Below are 21516 nucleotides of genomic sequence, written 5' to 3' on the forward strand. Positions count from 1 at the left end.
TGACGAAATTTTTCTTCAAGGTCAGTGTTCTCACCTGCTCAGACGGCAGGGGGTCTTCTCGGAAGGCAGTAGCAAGAGTCTCTTGGCGGAGACAAAAGAAAATCTTTAACTACAATGATAAGGGTTGAGGAAACTGGAGAACACCTGTGATTTTTTTCCTACCCTTCAACTTTCATTCGAAAATAGGTTCTTAAGATTCCGGGACCCGCACCACTTTGATTTTTCTTTCTCGGTAATTAAAACGTATTTTACAGTATATATAGTTGCAAGTAAGAAGATACATAATATGAATTTTGTAATTTAAAACTTAAAAATACAGTATGATAATTAATTATAAAGTACTAATTTTATTTCATCACTTTCAGCCCAACAAATGAAATTCAAACAATTCGCACCCTGGGTCTTGGTCATCAATACTGCGTCTTTGTCTTGCACTGTCAAGTCTTGGTCCTACATTTCGTAGTCTTGGTGGTCTTTCATGCTATACAAGAGCCAAGAATGCTCGCCTCATCGGTACAAATGAAGACCAAGTGTGATTTTGATTATGGTCTTTCATACTATACGGAAAGCAAGAAAATATGCTCATCGCTACATGGTGATCACCAAAACAAGGCCAAGAGCAAGATTACTATACAATTCGTCTTGCATATCCAATCTTCATCTTGTTCTTGTATCGATGTCCTTGGGCTTGGTGAAATAAAATGAAATGTTCAGTTTAAGGTCCCTCGATTCTGCACCGAGGCTAAGGGATATGGTGAACATGAGAAGTGAATGCAATGGTGGAATGAAGAAAGTGGGAGGAAACAGGAGAACCTCGAGAAAACCTACTACACGGCGTTTCTCCACCACAAAGCCCACTTAGCACAAGCTGGGATCGAACCACGGACACCATGCACCAGAGATGAATTGTCTACCACTGAGCTACCACGGCCCTGCTTGGGCTTGGTCGTCCATATCCAATCTTTCTTTCGGCCTTGTTTAAACAACTTCTAGTTTTCTTCTAAATCCAGACTCCATATTGGCGTAGATATTAATATTACAGTCGATTGGTAAAATCAATCTTCCATATTTAAAAATTAAAGAAATTAAAGTACATACAAGCACAAAAATAAGCATTTACCATAAAAACACTAGCTGCAAGTGTTCAAAATAGATTTATGGCCTCTATAAAATCAATTGAAAATTGCTATTTTTAATAAGGCAGCTAGTGTGAAACAGCAGCTTTCGACTCCAGCCGAGTTTAAGCTCAACCTAAACTCAGTTGACCAAAATGAACTGACCCGATAACCCGACCCGAGCTGACCCGATCGACCCGACAACCAGACCGACAACCCGAGTTGGCCCGACTGACCCGTAACCCGACTCAGGCTGACCTGACTGACCCGACCCATTTCAGAGCACTAAATATAATATACACTAGCCTTTGGCTAGCTGGGGGGCCTCGCCCCCACACACTTTCTTTGGTCGGCCTACGGATTCGCACCTCTTGAACCCACAATTCTATCGTTTCTTTTCTTATTTCAACTATCTAAAAGATAAGATTCTGTATCCCAAGAAAATGCCCATTTAAATAACATGGTGAAATTCTTCATCCCCTCTTTAGACGCCCTAAAAATAAAAAAAAAAAATCAACTTTTCACAATTTTCCTGTGGGTTAGTTCCGGAAAGCTACAATCATGCCAAATTTAATAATTGTAGCCCTACAGGAGGTGCTCAATAATTTTGTCAGTTCTTGTAGTTTTATATATAGTTAGCAGTAGTTTTCAAAGTGGGGTCCGTGGGCCCCTGGGGGTCTGTGCGACCTAGACAGGGGGTCCGTGGGCCCCTGGGGGTCTGTGCGACCTAGACAGGGGGTCCGCGATGCCTAAAAATTGAAATGTGTTGTAATGGAACTCTCAGCTGTTACGCAAGAAGTACTTTTTCAATTACTAAAAAGAGAGCAATTAGAACTTATATGTACGTTACTAAATTTCTGCCCTGAAGTTGGTCAATCGTTATATAGGACTACTTGAAATGAGTAAATTTCTTCTTTGTTAGGGCACTTTTTCAAAAACCGTTGTAAATTAATTGTACGACGCCTCGGAATTTCATATATTTAATCTTCAAGTGGCGGAAAGCTCCCACCACTACCACCAATTCCAGATTTTTAAAAAAGTAAATGTTAGTGATTCCCATCAAGCCTCCCCCCAATTCTGGGATTTCAAAAAAAAAAAATCCTCCCAAAATACGTTCTTAGATATTCCACTGCGAGTAACTCTTGACTCAAATTGGTTTCAGTGTGCGCTGTGAGTACGAAGAGTTGTCTAAAAAAGGCACTGCAAAATTTGATGCCTTTCCCTATCACTTACGTATGTGAGCAGACCTTTTCTGCTCTATGCAGTATTAAAACATTTAAAACGAAATCGTGTTATTGTGGAATCGGACCTAAGATTGATGAGGACAAACATTATTCCAGATTTCAGTGCAATTATGGAAAAACATAAAGAATTTCATTCCTCACATTAGTGACCCCATATTTGAGAACGTTGTTTATCAAGTGAATTTCCTTTTTAAAAAAAATGATTGATTTTTAGTCTTGAAACTTACTATATTTTCAATTGAAATTTCGTTCACCAGGAAGCAATCATGTATCTTTAGAATAAATTACTTATTGCATTATTTTTCTTGATCTTTTTCTTGTCAGTGGTAATTCTAAGTAGCATATTTTTTAATACCATGTGAAATTTTAGATAGCATTACAAGGAGGTCCGCAGATTACTTCCCGAATGAGCAGGGGATCCGCGTTATCGGAAAATTTCAGAACCACTGTAGTTAGGATAGCTATATCCAGGGCGCTTTAAATAAGTTAAAGCGCCCCGGCTATATCTATCTATCTATCTATCTATCTATCTATCTATCTATATATATATATATATATATATATATATATATATATATATATATATATATATATATATATATATATATATATATATTCGCATTTGTAATTTAAAGTGTGAAGTACTTGCGTAGTGATTTTTAAGTGATGTGTATTGAAATTATAATATCTAAACTTTACGTATCCTTTCAAAACTATACAATTTTATATATTTAACATAACATCAGTGGCGGATCCAGGGGGGCAATCGCCCCCCAGAAAAGGAAACTTTCTTATTTTATATATATAAATAAAACCCATCCCAGAGTTTGAAGCTCTTAAAAGTAGCTCAAAGTAGTAGTATGACAACCCACCGCCCCCCAAGAAGTCGGTCCTGGATCCGCCCCTGTATAACATAATAGTCTAAATTTATATTTGAAGGATTATATTCAATTTATTCTTTCTCTTTCAGCATATTTAAATTAGTGTTTATACAACTTAATAATATTTATATTATTGAGCTGTATTGGAACAATTGGAATCCGTCTTTAGCGTATATACCCACATATCCTGACCCAGAACTCTGTGATCCGAACCAACGCTGAGACTAACCTACCGTTTGATAACTCTTAATTCCCAAATAGGAACTAACAGGATTGGAACCTAGGTAACCGTATAAAATAGCTTACCTTCACGGGGATCAGAACCTGTGAATGTTATAGAATTACTTCCCGGCCAGAGACGAGCAGAATTAAAACTCGAACGTTAGAACATTTTCTTGCTAAGCTTAAGATTCAACACTACTGATTTATAATTACAGCTTTTTTCATATTTTTTTCTCCCGTGTACTTACCTTTTAGATGTTCTTACAAATACCAACGAATATGGCACCAATATTTCCTACGCTGCGTCTTGCAGCCAGTGACACCAACCTGAAACTCTATAAAATTCCATCTCGAGAGACAAACACATCTCGTGTTGCATCTTAATATCCCACGTTGTACTACTACTACTACTACTACTACTAAGAAGAAGAAGAAGAAGAAGAAGAAAATGAATCTTTGTATGCCGTTATCAATAAATTTCGATCTTGCACAATTATAAAATAATTTGTGAATAACTATTTTCCTTATTCTAGATCAAGTGTATTTTGTTACTAGTCAGAAATGGAATTCATACTTTTGCACAATCACCATATGCTAAGCCGAATGATACAGAAAACTTTCGTTCTCTTACACATTTCATATGGAGTGTTTGGAACTTCATTATTTCTCTTTGATATTGATATTGTTCAAATATCAGATTTCCTTCAAATATCAGGGCACAAATTTAGTTTCTTAGTAGACCCTACTTGATTTCTAGGAATTATATACGACGAAGTTACTCCTCACTAGCACGGACTTTGCTGATTTTTTTTTTTTTTTAATGAATAAAATAGAAAAGTTAACAAGATTAACACATTATTGATGCCTCATTCTATCTACTTTCCGTTTGTAGAGAATTTTATTGACACGAATTATACAATACTGGTAAATTCCTTTATATGTTTCCAATTTGGACGAAAATTCTCTTTATCCCATTTCGTATAATTAATATCGAAAAATCCTATAAAATAGGATTTTCCCTACAAATTGACATCACTGCTTCCAGCTGTAGACTTCCGTTTCATGTGCTTCCGGCAGCAAGCCACGTCAGGTAAAGGCAGTGTAGCTAACACTCAAATGATTGGAAATCTTCCACATGTCGGTATCTCCCAAAACTACCTTGGTGTACCCAAGACAAAATATTTTTTTCCCCGTCGCTTCTTTTTGCACTGATTTACATGAAACTTTCAGTATGTTACATATGCAGTAGTACATATAGAGAATTTTACTCTTCGGCTTTGGACTCTGTGTTTCCACATAATCACAAGAAACGTCCAGAAAAGTGGGAATTTTCATGGGAAATTTATAAAATTTCCCCCCATTATTTCTCTGTCACGTTTTTTTACTACCACATACTTTCATCGTATGAATGCCTACTGTAAATTTGATTCGAAAAAGGTACAGTTTATACATCTGCATTGAGTAAGGTAATGTTTAATTAAAACTATGAAAAGTTTTTGAAAAGGTCAAAAGTAAATAGTTTAGTAAAAAAAAATCGATTTCTGGGTTGCTATTTTCGAGTTCTATGGAAAAAGTCAAATAAAATAACACAATTTGAGTCTTTTTCGGGTGAAAGACGAATTTTCGGTTTAAAAAAAAAAACTCCCCCATAGCTTATAATCTATAGCGTTCTGAAACTCAAGCTGATTAACAGGTCATTACATATAAATAATGAAAAACCCTTACTGAGGACTAACACCGAGCGAAGTACCTCAAGTGGTAGTGTTGACTTCACTTTCAGGAGGTCGTGGTTTCGATTCCCGCTGCCGATCATCCTGACTAGCTTTTTCCTCAGTCTTACAAGGCAAATGCCTACTAAATAGGCAGGGAGCGCCGATACCTTTTAAAATCCTTTCCATTGTTATTGTTGTTGATAGATATCCTGTGTAAAATGGCCTTTGAACTGTGTCTGGTGATTGTTTAAATAAATAAATAAATATACTGGAGAGATGAACCTAGAGAAATTTAAATTTATTAAGCTGTTCATGTTATTACATGTGCATATAATAAATTTTGTTCAGCAAATATGAATGTAAGGTAAATGTACAAGTCAGCTATCTTCCATTTAGCATGGGTGTCGTTAGTGGGGGTCGGGGGGACGCATCCCTCAGATTTTAGTCAAATATATTCAAATAAACTATACTACTTTGTATATATAACTTTTGTCGGAAAGAGGATTTTGATTTATCCAACCCCCTCCCAGATTTAAAAAAAAAAAAAAAAACTTTGACGCCAATGTATTTAGCATTTGTAAGCAATAGCAAACTGAAATGTAAAAACAGAATCCCTGTAGTACTTGTCTCAAAAGTTCTATTCTGTTATGCCATCTAGTGGAAGAGAGAGATTTCGCAAATGAGGCCTTCTTCTATCACTACTACTACTCAATTATTGTCACTTTAATAATCATGAACACGTGTTATTCTGTGTTCTGCAAAAAGAACGAAGCATTAATAATATTAATAGAATCATACACAAACTGGACTTCAAGTTTGCCTATATCAAGTATAACATAAATTTGAATAACGATTGTTTGAAAGTAGTGAATGATTCCTCAGAAGCAGTTTAATTATTTTAATTGTTTTAATAAAGTAGCAAGTTACATTTTATTCAGTCACTATTTCTATTCTAAAGTAACAGTAAACATAAGTGGTTTTGTGCACAGATTACCACTGCGTTTCTATTTGATTGGGCTGCCCTCTACCGAGCATTGTTAGTAATAGTTTTTTTTTTTTTTTTTTTTTTTTTTTTTAGTATGGTGGTACGGTACAATGTAAGCAAATAACAAAGATTACTATAGAGATAGACAGGCTGACGTTATTGAATAGTTACTATTTCAAGTACATGACGTAACAAACATGTGCATACTTATGATTTCAAGTCCATTTATTAGCTTCTCGTCAACGGTGAGGCGAGGAGGCTTTCCTTGGATGTCATATAGAATTTTGACCCATTGATATTGATAATATTCACTTTATTTTTCTGGAAAAATACTCATTTACAGTGTTGCCAATTCCCAAATTAATAAATTCTTTATTAATGTCATAAACTTCTCCGAGATTCCCTTCTTCTCAAGAAATTCTTTCAATGCAGGTTCAAACTTCCAAAAACAAATTCAAAAGGACTCAAAATTCAAATCTACTTTTAGATGAGATAGAAACTTGCAAATTTTTTTTTATTCGGTTCATTGAGGTCTGTTTATATGAAACTCCAGGGTTCCGCAAAACACTTTGAGAAACACTGCTTTAGAGCATCGCGAAGTTTTTCCAACAGACCTCTGTAATATGTTCCAGTCACACTATGCCCATAAGTTAGGTAATCCGTAAGAATAACGAACTTGCAATCCCAGAAAACTGAAAGTATGGCCTTCTTAGCAGAAGGCTATACAGGGCCCCCCCTTTTTTTTTCTTAGGGGTTGTGGAGCTGCTGTTTCCACTGTTTACTCATCACTTTAGTCTTTGGATCAAAGTGATATACCCAATATTCATCCATTGCCACGAGACGATCACAAAAGTTGTTCTCATTAGGTACACAAAGTGCCAACACTTCCGATACACAATCAGCGCTTTTGAAAAGGGGTGAAAACCTGGGAACCCACTATGCGAAGCGATTGGAGATCTTAAACTTATTAACAACAGTGTTTATGGTTATTCGTCTGTCGTCCATCACTCCGTGTTCAGCGATTGATAACGACATGATTTGGAAAGTGGAACTCCGTCTTCTCTCTCTAGATTCGTTCTCCAAACTCATCCGTTCACATTTCAGTTCTCTCTTCCATGTTTTAAAAGTGCTCAAGGATGGGCACTTTTCATCATAAACAGTTTTCATTTCTGCGTAGATGTCCTTGACTTTCATCTCCTTCAGATGAAGGAAATTTATGAGCGCACAGTATTCCACTTTTGCCACTTCTACACTTTCAGTCTTTCCAGTCGCCATATTTACAGCAGTTTTGAACCTAGCAGCATAAAAATGGCATATTAGTCTCATCGTCATCAGACACTGCCGCATTTCGTACACAATTTGCATACAAATAGCTGAAACATTTCTATACGAGGGCAAAAATGAATTTACCGCCCCTCTTATAGTGAGCCTTTATTATTATTATTATTATTATTATTATTATTATTATTATTATTATTATTATTATTATTATTATTATTATTATTATTATTAAGTATTCTGCCTTTCGGCAGGTCTTGGGACTAGATTTTTTTTCTCTTAATTTTAGATTTAAGCCTGGAAATGTCTCTTCCACGTTTTCCGATCTTCATCTTCCTCTCCCAATATTTTCTTCTGTTTCTCAAATCATCTACTAGTTGTGTTCTTCTTCCTATTCCTCTCTTTCCTTTCACATTTCCTTCTATGGCGGTATGAAGAAGACAATTTCTTCGCAAGATGTGTCAAATTCAAATTGGAGTTCCTACAAAGGATTCTGGCTAGAAGTGTCCTCTTCTCTTCTATCTATTTTAAAACATTTTCGTTTTTTGCTCTCTTTGTCCATTTTGTCTTCTCAATCTTCCTCCAATATCACATTTCGAAGCTCTCTAAATATATCTTCTCTAATTTACGTAATGTCCAAGTCTCTGAACCATACAGCCCAATGCTTCAGATATAGCAGTTGACCGACTTCTTTCAATATTGAGCCTGCTAGTTAAGAGTGATCTTTTCTTGTTGAATGCTTATTTGGCTATGACCGGTAGCGTACGCTGGAATTTGATTTCGGAGGGGCCCAAACTCTATATGAGGGTATTTTATATTAAAATTCCTAAAATTATCCCTAGAATTAGGCTAAATTTACACAAAAATCGAAATTTCCTTTGCTATGGCTATTCTTGATCTGATCTCTTATGTGCAGTGAGCGTCTGTCGTCGAAATACTTCCAACATACTTCAAATTCTCGACCTCTTCAAGTTCTTTTTGTTCTACTCTGACCCGTAAGAGCGCGTTTCCTCTGGATATTCTCATTGCTTGCTTTCTACTTTTCGATGTTTATTTCCATTCCATATAGTTTTCCAGTGTAAACTATTTTGTCAATCATCTCCTGTAGCCCTTCTTCGGTTCTAGCTATAATAACCGTATTAGAGCTAGAACGGTTATTATAAATAGTGAACCTTATTAACCATTAAATTTTGACTACACTGTGACTTGTAAAACCGATGATAATCAGACAAGAACATTTCAAAGAAAGTGGTTTGAAACATACAAGTGGTTATCTTTTTGCCTAAACATTAAAGATATTTTCTGTTATATTTGTCAAAATAAATAAATAAAAATAAAAAAATAAAAATTTTACTGCCCTTAAGTCTTCAAAAGCGGTCCCAAGTTTTATAAATGTGGATTTTGGAGCCTGGAAAAGGGCCGTAGAATGATTTTAAGAGTCACGTAAAATCCGCTCCTCACATGGAATCTGTAGATAACGTCCTATCACTAATAAACCTCCTGTATTATTTGCATTAAGTAGACAGGTTCCCGGTCATAAAAACTTAGTAGAAAGCGGTTATTTAGTGTTACAATATCCGTGAGTTTTCAGCAAAACAAGAAGTTGGAATCCGGGAACATTCTGACAAAGAAGTGAACTTGATAGAACTGTTAAAATTGAAGGGAAACACGTGCAATGCGAAGATCTTTAGATGGAGCTACGTAAACAGGGTAGGAGTGTTTTTCTCTCTCGTTCGACTTAGCAGAAACATTCTTTCTATCGCTTCTGCACGCCTCCAAATAAAAGTTTGAGAAAACCAACAACATCGTTCTGTTTCATGTCCTTTCAAAGAGACACTGGCTTTTTTTTTATTAATATTATTATTTTTACAAAACAATCAAAATTCCTACATGTGACAGCCGGAAAAGAAAGTTTTCTATGATTTTGTTTCTGTAAATCGAAGGAATTCCATAAAACTTCGGAGGACCGCGGTGGCTCAGTGGTAGAGCGTTCACCTCTGGTGCTTGGGGTCTCGGGTTCGATCCCAGCCCCCGCCAAGTGAACTTTTTGGTGGACAAACACCGTGTGCGTGGGTTTTCTCGGGTTCTCCCGTTTCCTCCCACTTTCTTCATTGCACCATTTCATTCATTACTCATCATCACCGTCTCCTTTAGCCTAATCGGCATAACCGTGGGACGTAAAACTCAAAGATTTCACTTCATTTTTTCCATGAAACATCGCTTCTGAACACCTGGATGGATTTCACATCTTTTGGCGCCCAAGCCAATCATAGCTTTAAGCTTGAGACTTTTACTTTAACACAATTAATAATAATAATAATAATAATAATAATAATAATAATAATAATAATAATAATAATAATAATAAATTTTTGTTTTAAATATCTCATCACTAATACCTTTTCTTTTCATTTTGCAGGAATAATGAAAGCTTTGAAAGTCCCGTCTGTGTTTCTGGCTTCATTTACAATTGTTGCTACTTCCATTAGCGTTGGATATTACGCTGCAACATTAGAACCCCATCTGCGTCCAGTAAGTAACACTACAAATGTCAACCATTGCTAGACAAGTTGAACATGGGCAAATAATACTCATATAATATTGGTTTAATATTTAACTCCTAGTAATATAGATACTCTTCTCTTAGATAATGTATGAATTTGATGTATTATTATTATTACATAAAGAAAAGGGAACCTGAACTGAATCATCAGCAGTAGAATTGTTAGCAAAGCCTATGTTCTTAGTAGCTGTAGAGAAACCAATATATTTCAATAAGAGAGTCCTGAAGAAAGAAAAAAAAAACTAGTAGTGGATGTTGTAAACTAGCGTCAACAATTCTAATTTTTTTTCCCACATAAACATTATAAATATTCTCGAAGTTTTAATCCATTAATTAAATGGATTAACATTGCTTTTCTGTAGTTCAAAGCTGCTCCCCCCTACCCATATCTAGTGGAGAGATCTAGTTTGTAAACGCCTCCCAGAAAGAATAAACGTCTCAATTGTGTTATAATACCTTCGTAGGTTATTAGGAATTGTGCACTTCCTGCTTCCTGAGAATATAACGTCATTTCTTTAGTAACTGATTTCTTTTTACGTAATTCATTTCATTTTACTTGGGATGGTCTATTAGATTTGTAAAATTAAATAACCTGATATTTACCATCTTATTGTTTGCTTGTGTTCGTTTAGAATCATTTTCCCCATGAAACATGGGGAAAATGATTCTAAACGAACACAAGCAAACAATAAAATAGTAAATATCAGGTTATGAAAAAAAGTAAAGAAGCAAAAAGAAAAAAATTAAAGAAAACCTAAAAAAAGCAGAATAAAAATAACATGTGTAAGAGGGAAGTGGTTTAAACGGTACTAATACTGCATTTGTAGTTTGAAGGCGCATAGTTACCTAGTACTGTCTAACATGTGTTATTTTTCACACTTTTTCAAATTTATTTTTTCTGATTTGAAACTTTTTTTGTTCGTTTGATTTTTCTTCTTAAATACTAGAATATTATATATCTTATGAGATCGATGAATCTCCTTCGATGTTGAGCAATCTTAGCGTGGTGGTAGACAAATACGATCTTAGTAAGCGTATGACACATTATGCCGTGCAGATCTTTGGCCATAGAATTATTTGGAGTTACAAAAAATTTACTATTATTTAGATCAAAAATTCGTGAAAAAACTTACTAACAGTTAATTTAAGGTATAAAATAGCAAATCATGAGATAGGTGATTAATTATGTTGTATATGGAGTATGTAGTTACAGTAAAAATTTTCTTTTTTAATATCTACGAAAGACAACTTTTTCCACGATGAGGAAATACGTACTTATTTACTTTCATTCTTTCCTTTCTTTTTCTCTTCCTTTCTTTTTCTCTTCCTTTCTTTTATTCTTCCTTTTTTCTTTCAGTTCGTTTTCCCTGCTCTTGTGTATTGTTCTTTCGTTTTCTTTCTTTCTATTTCCTTTTAATTTCCTTTTCTTTTTATTTTCCTTTATTTTTCTTCCTTTTTCTTGTTTCCTTTTCTTGTTTCCTTTTCTTTCTTTTTCTTTCATTTTCTTTCTTTTGAATGAAAGAATATTCCGTAAACTATTAGTAATGGATATATGCTATGTACGGTCATATATGTACGTACATGTATTCAAAATTAATAGAACGTGAAAAGTAGGATTAATGACTTTTCGTTTGTTTTACATATGATATTTTTATTAGTTCTTTATATGAATTTCTAGACCTTTTTAATTTATTGAATTATCAGTATAGAATACATATAAATCTGTTACACATTAGAGTAAGATTCGTGAAGTTTCTGTCCAGGTTATTCTAGTTTCATTTCATTTCTGTATGAAATGAAATGAATTTTAGTTTTACGTCCCACGGTTATGGCGGTTAGGCCAAAGGAAACAGTGTTAATGAGAAATGAATGAAATGGTGGAATGAAGAAAGTGGGGGAAACGGGAGAACCCCGAGAAAACCCACGAGCACGTTGTTTGTCCACCACCAAGTGCACACGGTGCGAGCTGGGATCGAACCAGGGACTCCAAGCACCGGAGGTGAACGCTGTACCACTGAGCCACCGCGCCCCCCCTCCCCCAGGTTATTCTATCCTGAATGAAACACAGACACAAAGAAAATAAAGTAGAAGAGATGAAATAAGATTTAAAATGATATAAGAAACCAGTTTGGTAGATCCGAAAATAAAATAGATTTTCATTGAAGTTTCTTGTCCAGCAGCCTCTGAATGGAAGCAACAGGTAGAGAATGGGGCAGATATGGTTCCGTAGTAGAGCAATCACCTATGTTTCGTGACGTCCCTGATTTGATCTTGTGTCGCGCCAAATGTACTGTTTGGTGGAACAACTTATATGAAGGTTTTCCTGGAGTTCTCCCGTTTCTTTCTATTTTCTTCCTTCCAGCATTTGTGTCACTTAACCTCGTCATAGTAGTGGGCCATCAAAATAATAATAAGGGTACCTTCACTAAAATTGCATAAAGGAGCAATGACATCTATTCGGAGTACTTTTTTGCATTAAAACATCAAAACTTCCAAGGGAACACTGTGGCTCGGTGGTAGTGCTGATTGTTGGTGTGAGGTGTTCCTAGTTCGAGCCCCAGCCACACAAGTTTGTGATTAACAACGTCGTGTCCAGAAGGTCCCCAAGGCTTACTCAGTTTCCTCCGACCTCAGTTTCTCCCCATTTACAACCTCGTTCCACTATTTTGAGAAAAGATCGTGTGTGGTGTACGTAAAAACGTAGGTTGCACGTGTAAATCCTGTAGTTTTTCTACTTAACGTACTGCAAACGTATAACTGAAAAAGTATATTTTATACGTATTTTCCGTATAAGTGTTCCAAATAAATATGTTTTCTGCATGAACGAAAAAACTGTATATAGGCGGTCACGATCTCGCATACAGATGAAAGTATGAAACATATAGTTGACGTATGTAATATCCGGAAGACTGTTAGATGTAAGACATCCTGCAACGGCCATCTAAGGGCGTATATATGTAGCATATGGATAACATATGCTCCGTACTGATTACTGTAGTAAACATACAGATACAGTATATTTGTACAATACGGTATACTGCTGCCCACACAACGGATTTTTTTCAGTATAGTTCTTGCACAATTGTTAATTTCCATTAGGGGAAAGTCGGATAGTATCGGACAGCGTATAGTATCGGACAGTGTATAGTTCACTATTTTCGGAACAGGATGGCAACACTTTTTAGCCACGTGTTAGTAGTTCTTTGTGAGGGAAGCGTGACGCCAACATTCTGAGATAGTACGTTGAAAGGTGTATATGTGGTGCGACGATTTGTAGTTTTTGTGCTGTTTGTGGTTGCACGTACTTAATTTTGTCGGCTAATTACAGAAACAAAGGTGTGTGAAATATGAATTTAAGTAGTTGTACATTTTTGTTGTAGTTTTGTATCCTAATTAGCATTATATCATTGCCTACATTGCAAGACAAATTATTTCAGGACTCTTTATTATCATGCACGTTGGTCGGGTGGTATCGGACAGGGTGTTGGTGGGCAATATCCGCCAGCAATATTCGAAGTTTCAATGCGAAATCTTATAGTTCTAGCCGGGAAAGATTTTTATTATTCTTTCATGAAGAGACACCACGATTTAAGTTTGAGGTGCGCGGAACCCACAAGTTTGCAGCGGGCTGTAGGATTCAACAAGGAGCACGTTGGTATACTTTTTTTTGACACTCTCTGAACTTATGAATAAATATTCTTTTAAACCATCGAGAATTTTTAATGCTGATGAAACTGGTGTGTTAGTAGTTCATGAAAATCAGTTAAAAGTTGTGTCTATAAATGGGAAAAAGCAGGTAGGCCTACGGAAATAACATCTGGAGAAAGAGGCAAAAACGTAACAATTCTTCTGTGCATAAACGCGTCAGGTGATCAATTTATCCCTCCATTATTTGTGTTCCCAAGAGTAAGAATGGACAAAGAACTTACGAAAGATGCTCCCGAAGGAAGCCGTATTTGATGCTAGGCCAAGCAGTTGGATCAGCAAGGAAGTCTCTGAAATTCGACGGTGTAACAAAGACTGATTGCATAATTTGTGGGAAAAACTTTGATGAGAACTGGATACAGTTTAATTCGTGCAAAGGTTGGGCACGTGAAAACTGTGAAAGTCTTGAGAGAGATGCATTTTATTATAAATGTGATATTTGCAATACAACATAACAATCTGCAATTTGTAAGTCACGTAAGAAGACATGTAAGGAATCTAAGAAGGTAATAACAGATCTGTCCGATATAACCCGCCAGTTTTTTATATCTTGAAAAATTAGACTTTTACATTTTTTTCAGTTTCTCTAAATTTTGTAGTAAAAATGAAATATGGTTTATATAGTGTTATAAAGATATGTATGAGGATTGCACATATGAGGTTTTATTGAATTTCTGATTATCATAAAGTTGTTACATCACATGTTCCTTAAGTGTCCGATACTACCCGACCTTCCCCTAATAATTTGTGTCCTTTAGCTTAAAGGACATGAGCGGAACGTAAAACTAGAAATTAAAAATAAAAATGAATATATAAAAACTATCAAGATTATTATTATGCGGTCTTCCTCTTCGGTTATATTTCTTTCTTTCAAGGCAAGAGAACAAAAGATAACTTTTTTAAATACGTTAAACTGCTATCAGCTTTTGGCAAGAGCACCACGGAAAACAATAAACAAACTCCAAGTTACAAAAGATCACTAACACTATAAAAGTTGTAAATCTTAACGTTACCACATAGAGAGCTTCTTTTAACTTCAGGAAAATAAAGTTCTTGTGTTATAAATTACAATGACCAAATTGTTCTCACAATGAATTCTGCACTTAGTCGCGACTACAGAAAATTTCATTGTTGAATGCACGTTTATAGGCCAGATCACTAAAACTTAAGTGTGTTATAATATGTAATACAATAATGCCTACACAGGAGAAAGAAAGAAATGTGTGGCCTGGGCTCCAAGCAAGGGCGCCCATGTTGTGGTTTCCAAGGGGGGGCAAGTATAAGCGACATTTCACATGTAGTCTCAAATTTTGCGGTAACTATTCTAAAATATCTATTGGGTTTTCGATCTTCTGAAGCACAATTTCCTCTAAGAAGGGGGGGGGGGGACGAACGCCCCACCTTGCCTTCCTGATGGGCGCCCTTGGCTCCAAGCTAATGAGGCTATGCGCTAATTCAAGCCTGATCACTATCATCGGCCTTATCACTTACGTACACCATTACGTCTGATTAGAGTAATATCCTTTCCAATTTTCAGAATTCAAGTTTCAAGATGATTAATTCTAGCATGGTTGCATAAAACTTTTATATAAAAGAACTAAACATGTATAATTCTTCTTCAGATATAATGCAATGATTTAAAGCCAGTCATCATAAATTAAATATAGTTTTATCATTCTTTCCCTTATTGATTAGTTTAGTTTTGTGATCTCTAATTAACACTACAAATCCTAAGTAGCTCAGTATTAATTGTGTTAGTATGCTTAAGATACCCTATTCTATATATAATGAAGAATTACTTCTTATCTGTAGTGAATTATAATTAATTTTAATATTTAAGCTGACTGTGACACACTTGCTGATTTCCATGTATTTATGTTCGGAGCAATTGTCAACAAAAGCAACAAGCAATTCTTATTAAGATAGTCAAGTTGTTCTGTGTAGTATTTGAAGTGCATTACTTCAGAAGGAATAGAACAAAGTACATCTACTATAACTCGTTTTGTTATTGAGAGTAAACTTTGAAACCACTTCAAACTGCAATTAGAGAGAAGCAAAGTGTGTTATCAACAAACCTTTGCTAGATACTGGCCTACCAAGCAACGGACCCATCTACCTCACCAGAATAAGATACGAACTGACCTAAGCCAGCAAAATCCAGACAAATATCCATTGTGGAAGAGAGAAAGAGAAAGTATGAAGTTTTCACCATTCGGAAGCAGTTTCAACTAGTCAGCGAAACTCTTACAATATAATCTATTATAAATAAAAATGTCTTTAATGATTCTTTTAATAGGTAGCACCGTATTCAATGTTGTTTTCTTTGCTCCATGTTGATGCTATGCTTAAACATGATTTAAAAAAAAAAATAAAATATGAAACGAGTGTTTCTCAAGTCCTGGATCGCGGCATGCATTTCTCAGTGATTTAACGTTGTAGCACAATAACAAAAATAAAATATCACTAGTGTTTCGATTTAAAACTCCGATATTGTTTCCAGGAAAAGGAATATTGAGTCGAATTTGGTCGCAACTATATATAAGAAATTCTCAAAAGGGTAATGGAGCTTATTCTGTACCAGCCTTCGCATAATGCAACGTCAAAGTGCAAAAATCAATTATAACTGCCAAAGTTATTATCACAAGCTAAAAGGCAGATTTTGCATTGCGTTGACGTAAACCGTTACGGAATGTGGTTCAATATGAGGATTATTACTATTTCTGCTTTACTGCATACTTTTTAGTTCATAAACGGCTTTAAATGATTACGGCTCCCGCTTTCGAAATGGAAGGTCTCAAGGTGACTCGTTTTTTTGACTTAACTCCCCATTTTGACTCTCCACCGAGGCTAAGGGATCAGATGGATGGTAACTAAAGACCGAAAGTTATGGCAAAATGCCACAAATACCAGATTTTGTCGTTATTTCATTTGAAAAGTTCTTTGATAAATGCTATTTCTTAAATTAAATGCATATTTGCCTTTTCTAACTGCTGCTGCTTTAAATTTTTCCTTGCAAAGGGAATAAACGTCACATTGCTAACTGATAAAGCGAAACTATTATAATTAAGTGAAAAGAATTTAAGGTTTCTAACTGACCGCCTCAGGGGCCGAATCACTGTATTATTCCCACAAATTAACGGAGTCCCACAAATTCCTGGAGAAACTTAAACGTAACAGATGCTGCGACGAGAAATGATTTCTCTTTTAAGAGGCCTAATCACTGCGAAACTAAAATACCGCTAATTTTACAGTAATTATGTGATATCTTCAAATAGATAAAAGATAACCGAAATGTGGAACAAGAGCACCCTAGGCAATATTATTTTGCATGAGAAACCGTTATCACCAGTTACCTAGTAGCTTTCCGTTTGCAGCCATTTAGAAACGCGAAAATAAATGCCAATTTTCTAAATGGCTGGAAATCGAAAGCAGATAAGTAAGTCGTGATAATAGTATCTCATGCAAAATAATATTGTCTAGCGCGCTCTTGTTCCGCACTTCGATTATCTTTTATTTATTTGAAGATATCACATAATTACTGTAAAATTAGCGGTATTTTAGTTTCGCCGTGAAGGGGTCCTCTTAAGGGAATTCAGTCCTTGTTTCTTGCTGCTGTTGTGTAAGTTACTGTTCCTCTCTCACTATGGCAAAGGTTGGACTTTAGCTGAAAGGCAAAGCTGCTAACTTTGTAAAATACGGGTAATTTGAACCGCACGTGTTTTCTAGAGATGAATCAGTGTTATTTTACAAAATTTGTGAAAAAAAAGTATATTTGTGCTGAGAAACGTTATTTTCAGTACCACAAAGCGCTAGACAGCAACTGAAAAGTGCAGTGCAGATAAAACCAGTGTTTTGTGAAATCAAATCACGCCACAATCTGTTCGCTTATGATTTGTCCAGTGCATTCGTTGCGAATGTTAGTTGTTTTCTCGAATATCTATATATTAAAATGACTGGTTTATGTTTGTCTTCAAAGAAAAGTATATGTGTGTGTCCAATCATTTCGACAATGAGATCTCGAAAACCACAAGTGCTAGAAACGTATAGTTTTCACTGGTCAATTCCGAATTTTGTGTAGATTGTCCAGTTCTAATTGAATATTCAGGAAACATGGCCGTTATTTCTTTACTACATTTTTAGGAGCACACTGTAAGTGTTTAAAAAAGTAAAACATCATATCCTACGAGTTATATATTAACACTACATAATTCCATGCGGGTGTAGTTTCATGTCCAAACAATGATGATGAAAAACGAAGGATAACCATTGCTACAGTCTAAGATGAATCTCTATTGTTTGGAGTGTTTGGCCGAATGACCACCATATATCACTGCCATTATAATTAAGTGTGTGTGTAATGTATTTGCTTATTACATACTGTATGCAAGAAGAAAGAAAACACTGATTATACATGAATTAGAAACTCCAACCAGAACTAGGCTCAAATCTTGCGAACGGTGCGAGATATTGAAAAAAATAATCGAAAAAATCTCCCCTTTATGATGTTAATTGCCGATTTTTTCTTTTTTAAAAATTAAGATGTCTTTCATTTGTGTCTGTAGGGTTCTAAATGGGACATCTACAAATGTTGAGGAATGACAAGGAGATTTATGCTCGTATGTGAACGATGCGCTGTATAGAGAGCGCAGATTCAGCTAGTACCAAGTATAAAATATTAGAACAGATTTAAAAAAAAAAAAAAAAAGAAAAAAAACTTTTCCTACTTTTTATAAACAAAAAATAATTTTACACCTCTATGCGAACTGCAGGTTGTAGAAAGCAACCATTTCCGGTTTCAACGTTAATCCCTTGGCAAAGATGGTAATAGACTGCGTCAAGCAGTTCTCAACAATTGATTCAGCGTTTTAAGAGAACCACCCACAATGCCCTGCCGAAACCGGAAGTGGTTGGAAATTACAAATTCTTTCGGTTTCATAATTTTCATAGATCGAAAACATTAAAGGCTTTCCAAGAGCTGATTTTTGGCAGATTCAACGTTCTAAGAATGACATTTTATCGACTTGCATCTGCTTGTTGAAGCCGATAGTGGTTAAAATCTACGATTGTTCCGTTACAGCATTGATTGCATAATGGATAAAACAGAAATAGTTAGCGACAAGCAGTTTTTTATATGGATTCAGTACAAAGAATGTTTTATCTCTGGTTTCCTTCCTTTATGGCAACAAGCAGTGGCGTATTTAGGGGGGACTTCCGGGCTTAAGGCCCCTCCAAATCTTACTTACTATAGTAAAGTATATGAAATATCTTGCAGAATTTTCAGGCAAAACCCCCCGAAAGTTAGCGAAGCCCCCCTCCGAAACAAAATCGTAAATACGCCAGTGGCAACCAGAAATGATATACGAGGAATGGTCAGAAAGTAAGGTTACAAAGTCTGCAGTGAAACGTGTATCTACTATTTCATGCAACCGATACAGCCAAGAGATAGTACATACAGTGGGTTATTTCTCGACATAGTCTCCACATTGGTTGAGGACTTGTTGCATCGTGGGTTGAGTTTAGAGGTTCCGTCCTGGTAAAAATCCTGTCCTTGCGTGTTCGTCCACGTTGTCACGAAGTGTTCCAAACTCTAGCGACGGTCTCCTAGGTGCTTCCGAACGACATTCCCATTTCTGGCATCAGATGTCGTAACGTGATTCTCCTGTTCTTCTGAATTAGCTCCTCCACGCGAGCTGTGTTCAAATCTGTTGATGCCGTGCTGGGTCGGCCATTGCGCTCCTCGTCACTGACGTTTTCTCTTCTAACCGCAAACTTTCGACACCATTCTGCGACATGCCGACGAGACATTACAGCCTCTCCGTAAACGTCTACAAGCTGCTGATGAATTTCAGCCGCAGTTACATGTTTCGCCCATACAAATCGAATAACAGTGGATTTCTTCGCGAGTCCAGTTTTTCAAACGAGTGTTTACATACAACTATCACTGTAGGTGGCAGGTGGCTGAAACTCTGCACAGTTGCCAACTCCATGTATTAAAATTATTGCAGACGCCTCATTCCTCTATAATAGACGAAACTCCAGAAATATCAGCCTTGTAATCTTAGTTTCTGATTCTTCTTCGTATACCAATTAGCAAAAGCAGTAAGAGGTAAAGAATATTTTTGATATAAATTCATCGTCCGAGGAACAGGTTCTATCTTTAATCTTTTTTCTCTATTGCAATCAGAAGTTATAGATGTAGAAATTTGAATATTGAATTCGCATAATTTGGAAGTCGATCATAGTTCCACACTGTGAAACAAAACTAACACGTGGATTTATTTATTTGAAGTTGCTTACAGAATTTAGGAGAAGACTGAATACTAAGAATATTCTAAGCTCAATTTCGTCCCTTGAAAAGTGGAAAAATAGATGATTAGATTACTCTCGTCAGCATAAAAGTTACATATTTTGTTAATTATTGTTTGTAATGTGAAATTTAGCTACTGTTAATTACTTAAAATACAGAGGTTCAATGGCTGGTTTTTTAAGTAATAAGTACATAATATTAAGTAAAAGATATAAAATTAAGTACATAAAACTGTATACTATATTATATATATATATATATATATATATATATATATATATATATAATATGTACGGTTAAAATAATTTTCGTTTTGTTTCGTAGTTCGACTTATCGCCTGTGCAAATGGGTTCAATTTTCATCATTAGCGGTGGAACTTACGCCGTGATGTCCCCGTTTGTAGGAAGGCTCTGCGACAAGTTCCTCGCTCCTAAGAAGGCAGCTATTATTGGCAACGTATGCGTCCTTATTGGATTCACATTGGTTGGACCAGCTCCGTTCTACCCATTTGATACGTAAGTGGACACTTTTAAAATTAACGTATGTTGATTTCAGAAATACAGTGTTTGTTGTAATAATAGTTTGGAGTACAAGGATCTGGTTATACCGAAATTCTCTCATTTCTTACCCTTTTCAAATTTTCTATGTTGGGTTATCCATAATCAGGGGTGCCCACAAGGGGGGGCTATGACGCAAACTGCGTCATTGAAATATTTGGGGGGGGGTTAAAATCTATATAAATATGTTTGATGAGGGGGGGTAAAATTAATCGAAAAGAAGATTTTTTTCATGGAAGAACACCTACGGATAGACAATTGGGGGGGTGCGTCATTGACATAAGGGGGGGTGGGCACCACTGCCATAATCATTCATAGAACAACGTCTTTATGTCGAGCTTCTGAGAAATGCTACCAGTGGTCTACAATTATGTCGAAATTCCTATGAATTTTGTTTTCTTGTTGTGTTTCTTCAGTAAAATATTTATGTCTATGGAAAATCTGTTTCTTATTTTGCACAAGAAAATGAACTTGTGATGCCACATTCTACTGCAAAGAAGTCTTGCAAACGTCCGTTGTCTGGATTCAGAACAGACAGTGCATTAATAGTGAAGATATTACGGTAGTTCGTTGCAGTTTAGCGGTAACGAAAAGCACAGTTTTAAAGTGCTTTCCTACGAAATTTTGGATACACTTGTAGTTGTGATGGAAACTAAATTTCGTGGATTGTTTACTTGGGAATTTGCAGAACTACTTGATTGTGAACAGTTTCAGAATTACAAGTGTGATTTTCTTAGAAAGAAACTAGACAATCTCCCGGTTTTCTTCGATTTTCCCGTTTCTGGTGTATAATACGGAAAAGCGAGCGGTACCGTTAGGAAGTATGCTCTCTCGTGAAAAAAAAAAAAAAGGTATGAACCATGATCCTGCGATAAATAGTAAGGAAGCAGTAGCTGTTTGAGTGTCTAAAATTTACCTTAAAAAGTGGAAATCCTAAAAAGGTTGTC

The 21516-nt window shown here is 35.8% G+C and overlaps 1 protein-coding gene across 1 annotated transcript in view; it reads left to right on the forward strand.

The window, feature by feature from the left end:
- LOC145693642 (MFS-type transporter SLC18B1-like) overlaps nucleotides 1-21516 on the forward strand; it is a 263501-nt gene that overhangs the window by 222881 nt on the left and 19104 nt on the right. The window contains exons 7-8 of the mRNA XM_081769831.1: nucleotides 9857-9969; nucleotides 20337-20527. Of these exons, the coding sequence (XP_081625957.1) occupies nucleotides 9857-9969; nucleotides 20337-20527 (304 nt within the window). The remainder of the gene's footprint in view (nucleotides 1-9856; nucleotides 9970-20336; nucleotides 20528-21516) is intronic.

Source organism: Thermobia domestica, chromosome 8 (assembly GCF_964235325.1).
Source record: "Thermobia domestica chromosome 8, izTheDome1.hap1.1, whole genome shotgun sequence".
Classification (NCBI taxonomy): domain Eukaryota; kingdom Metazoa; phylum Arthropoda; class Insecta; order Zygentoma; family Lepismatidae; genus Thermobia; species Thermobia domestica.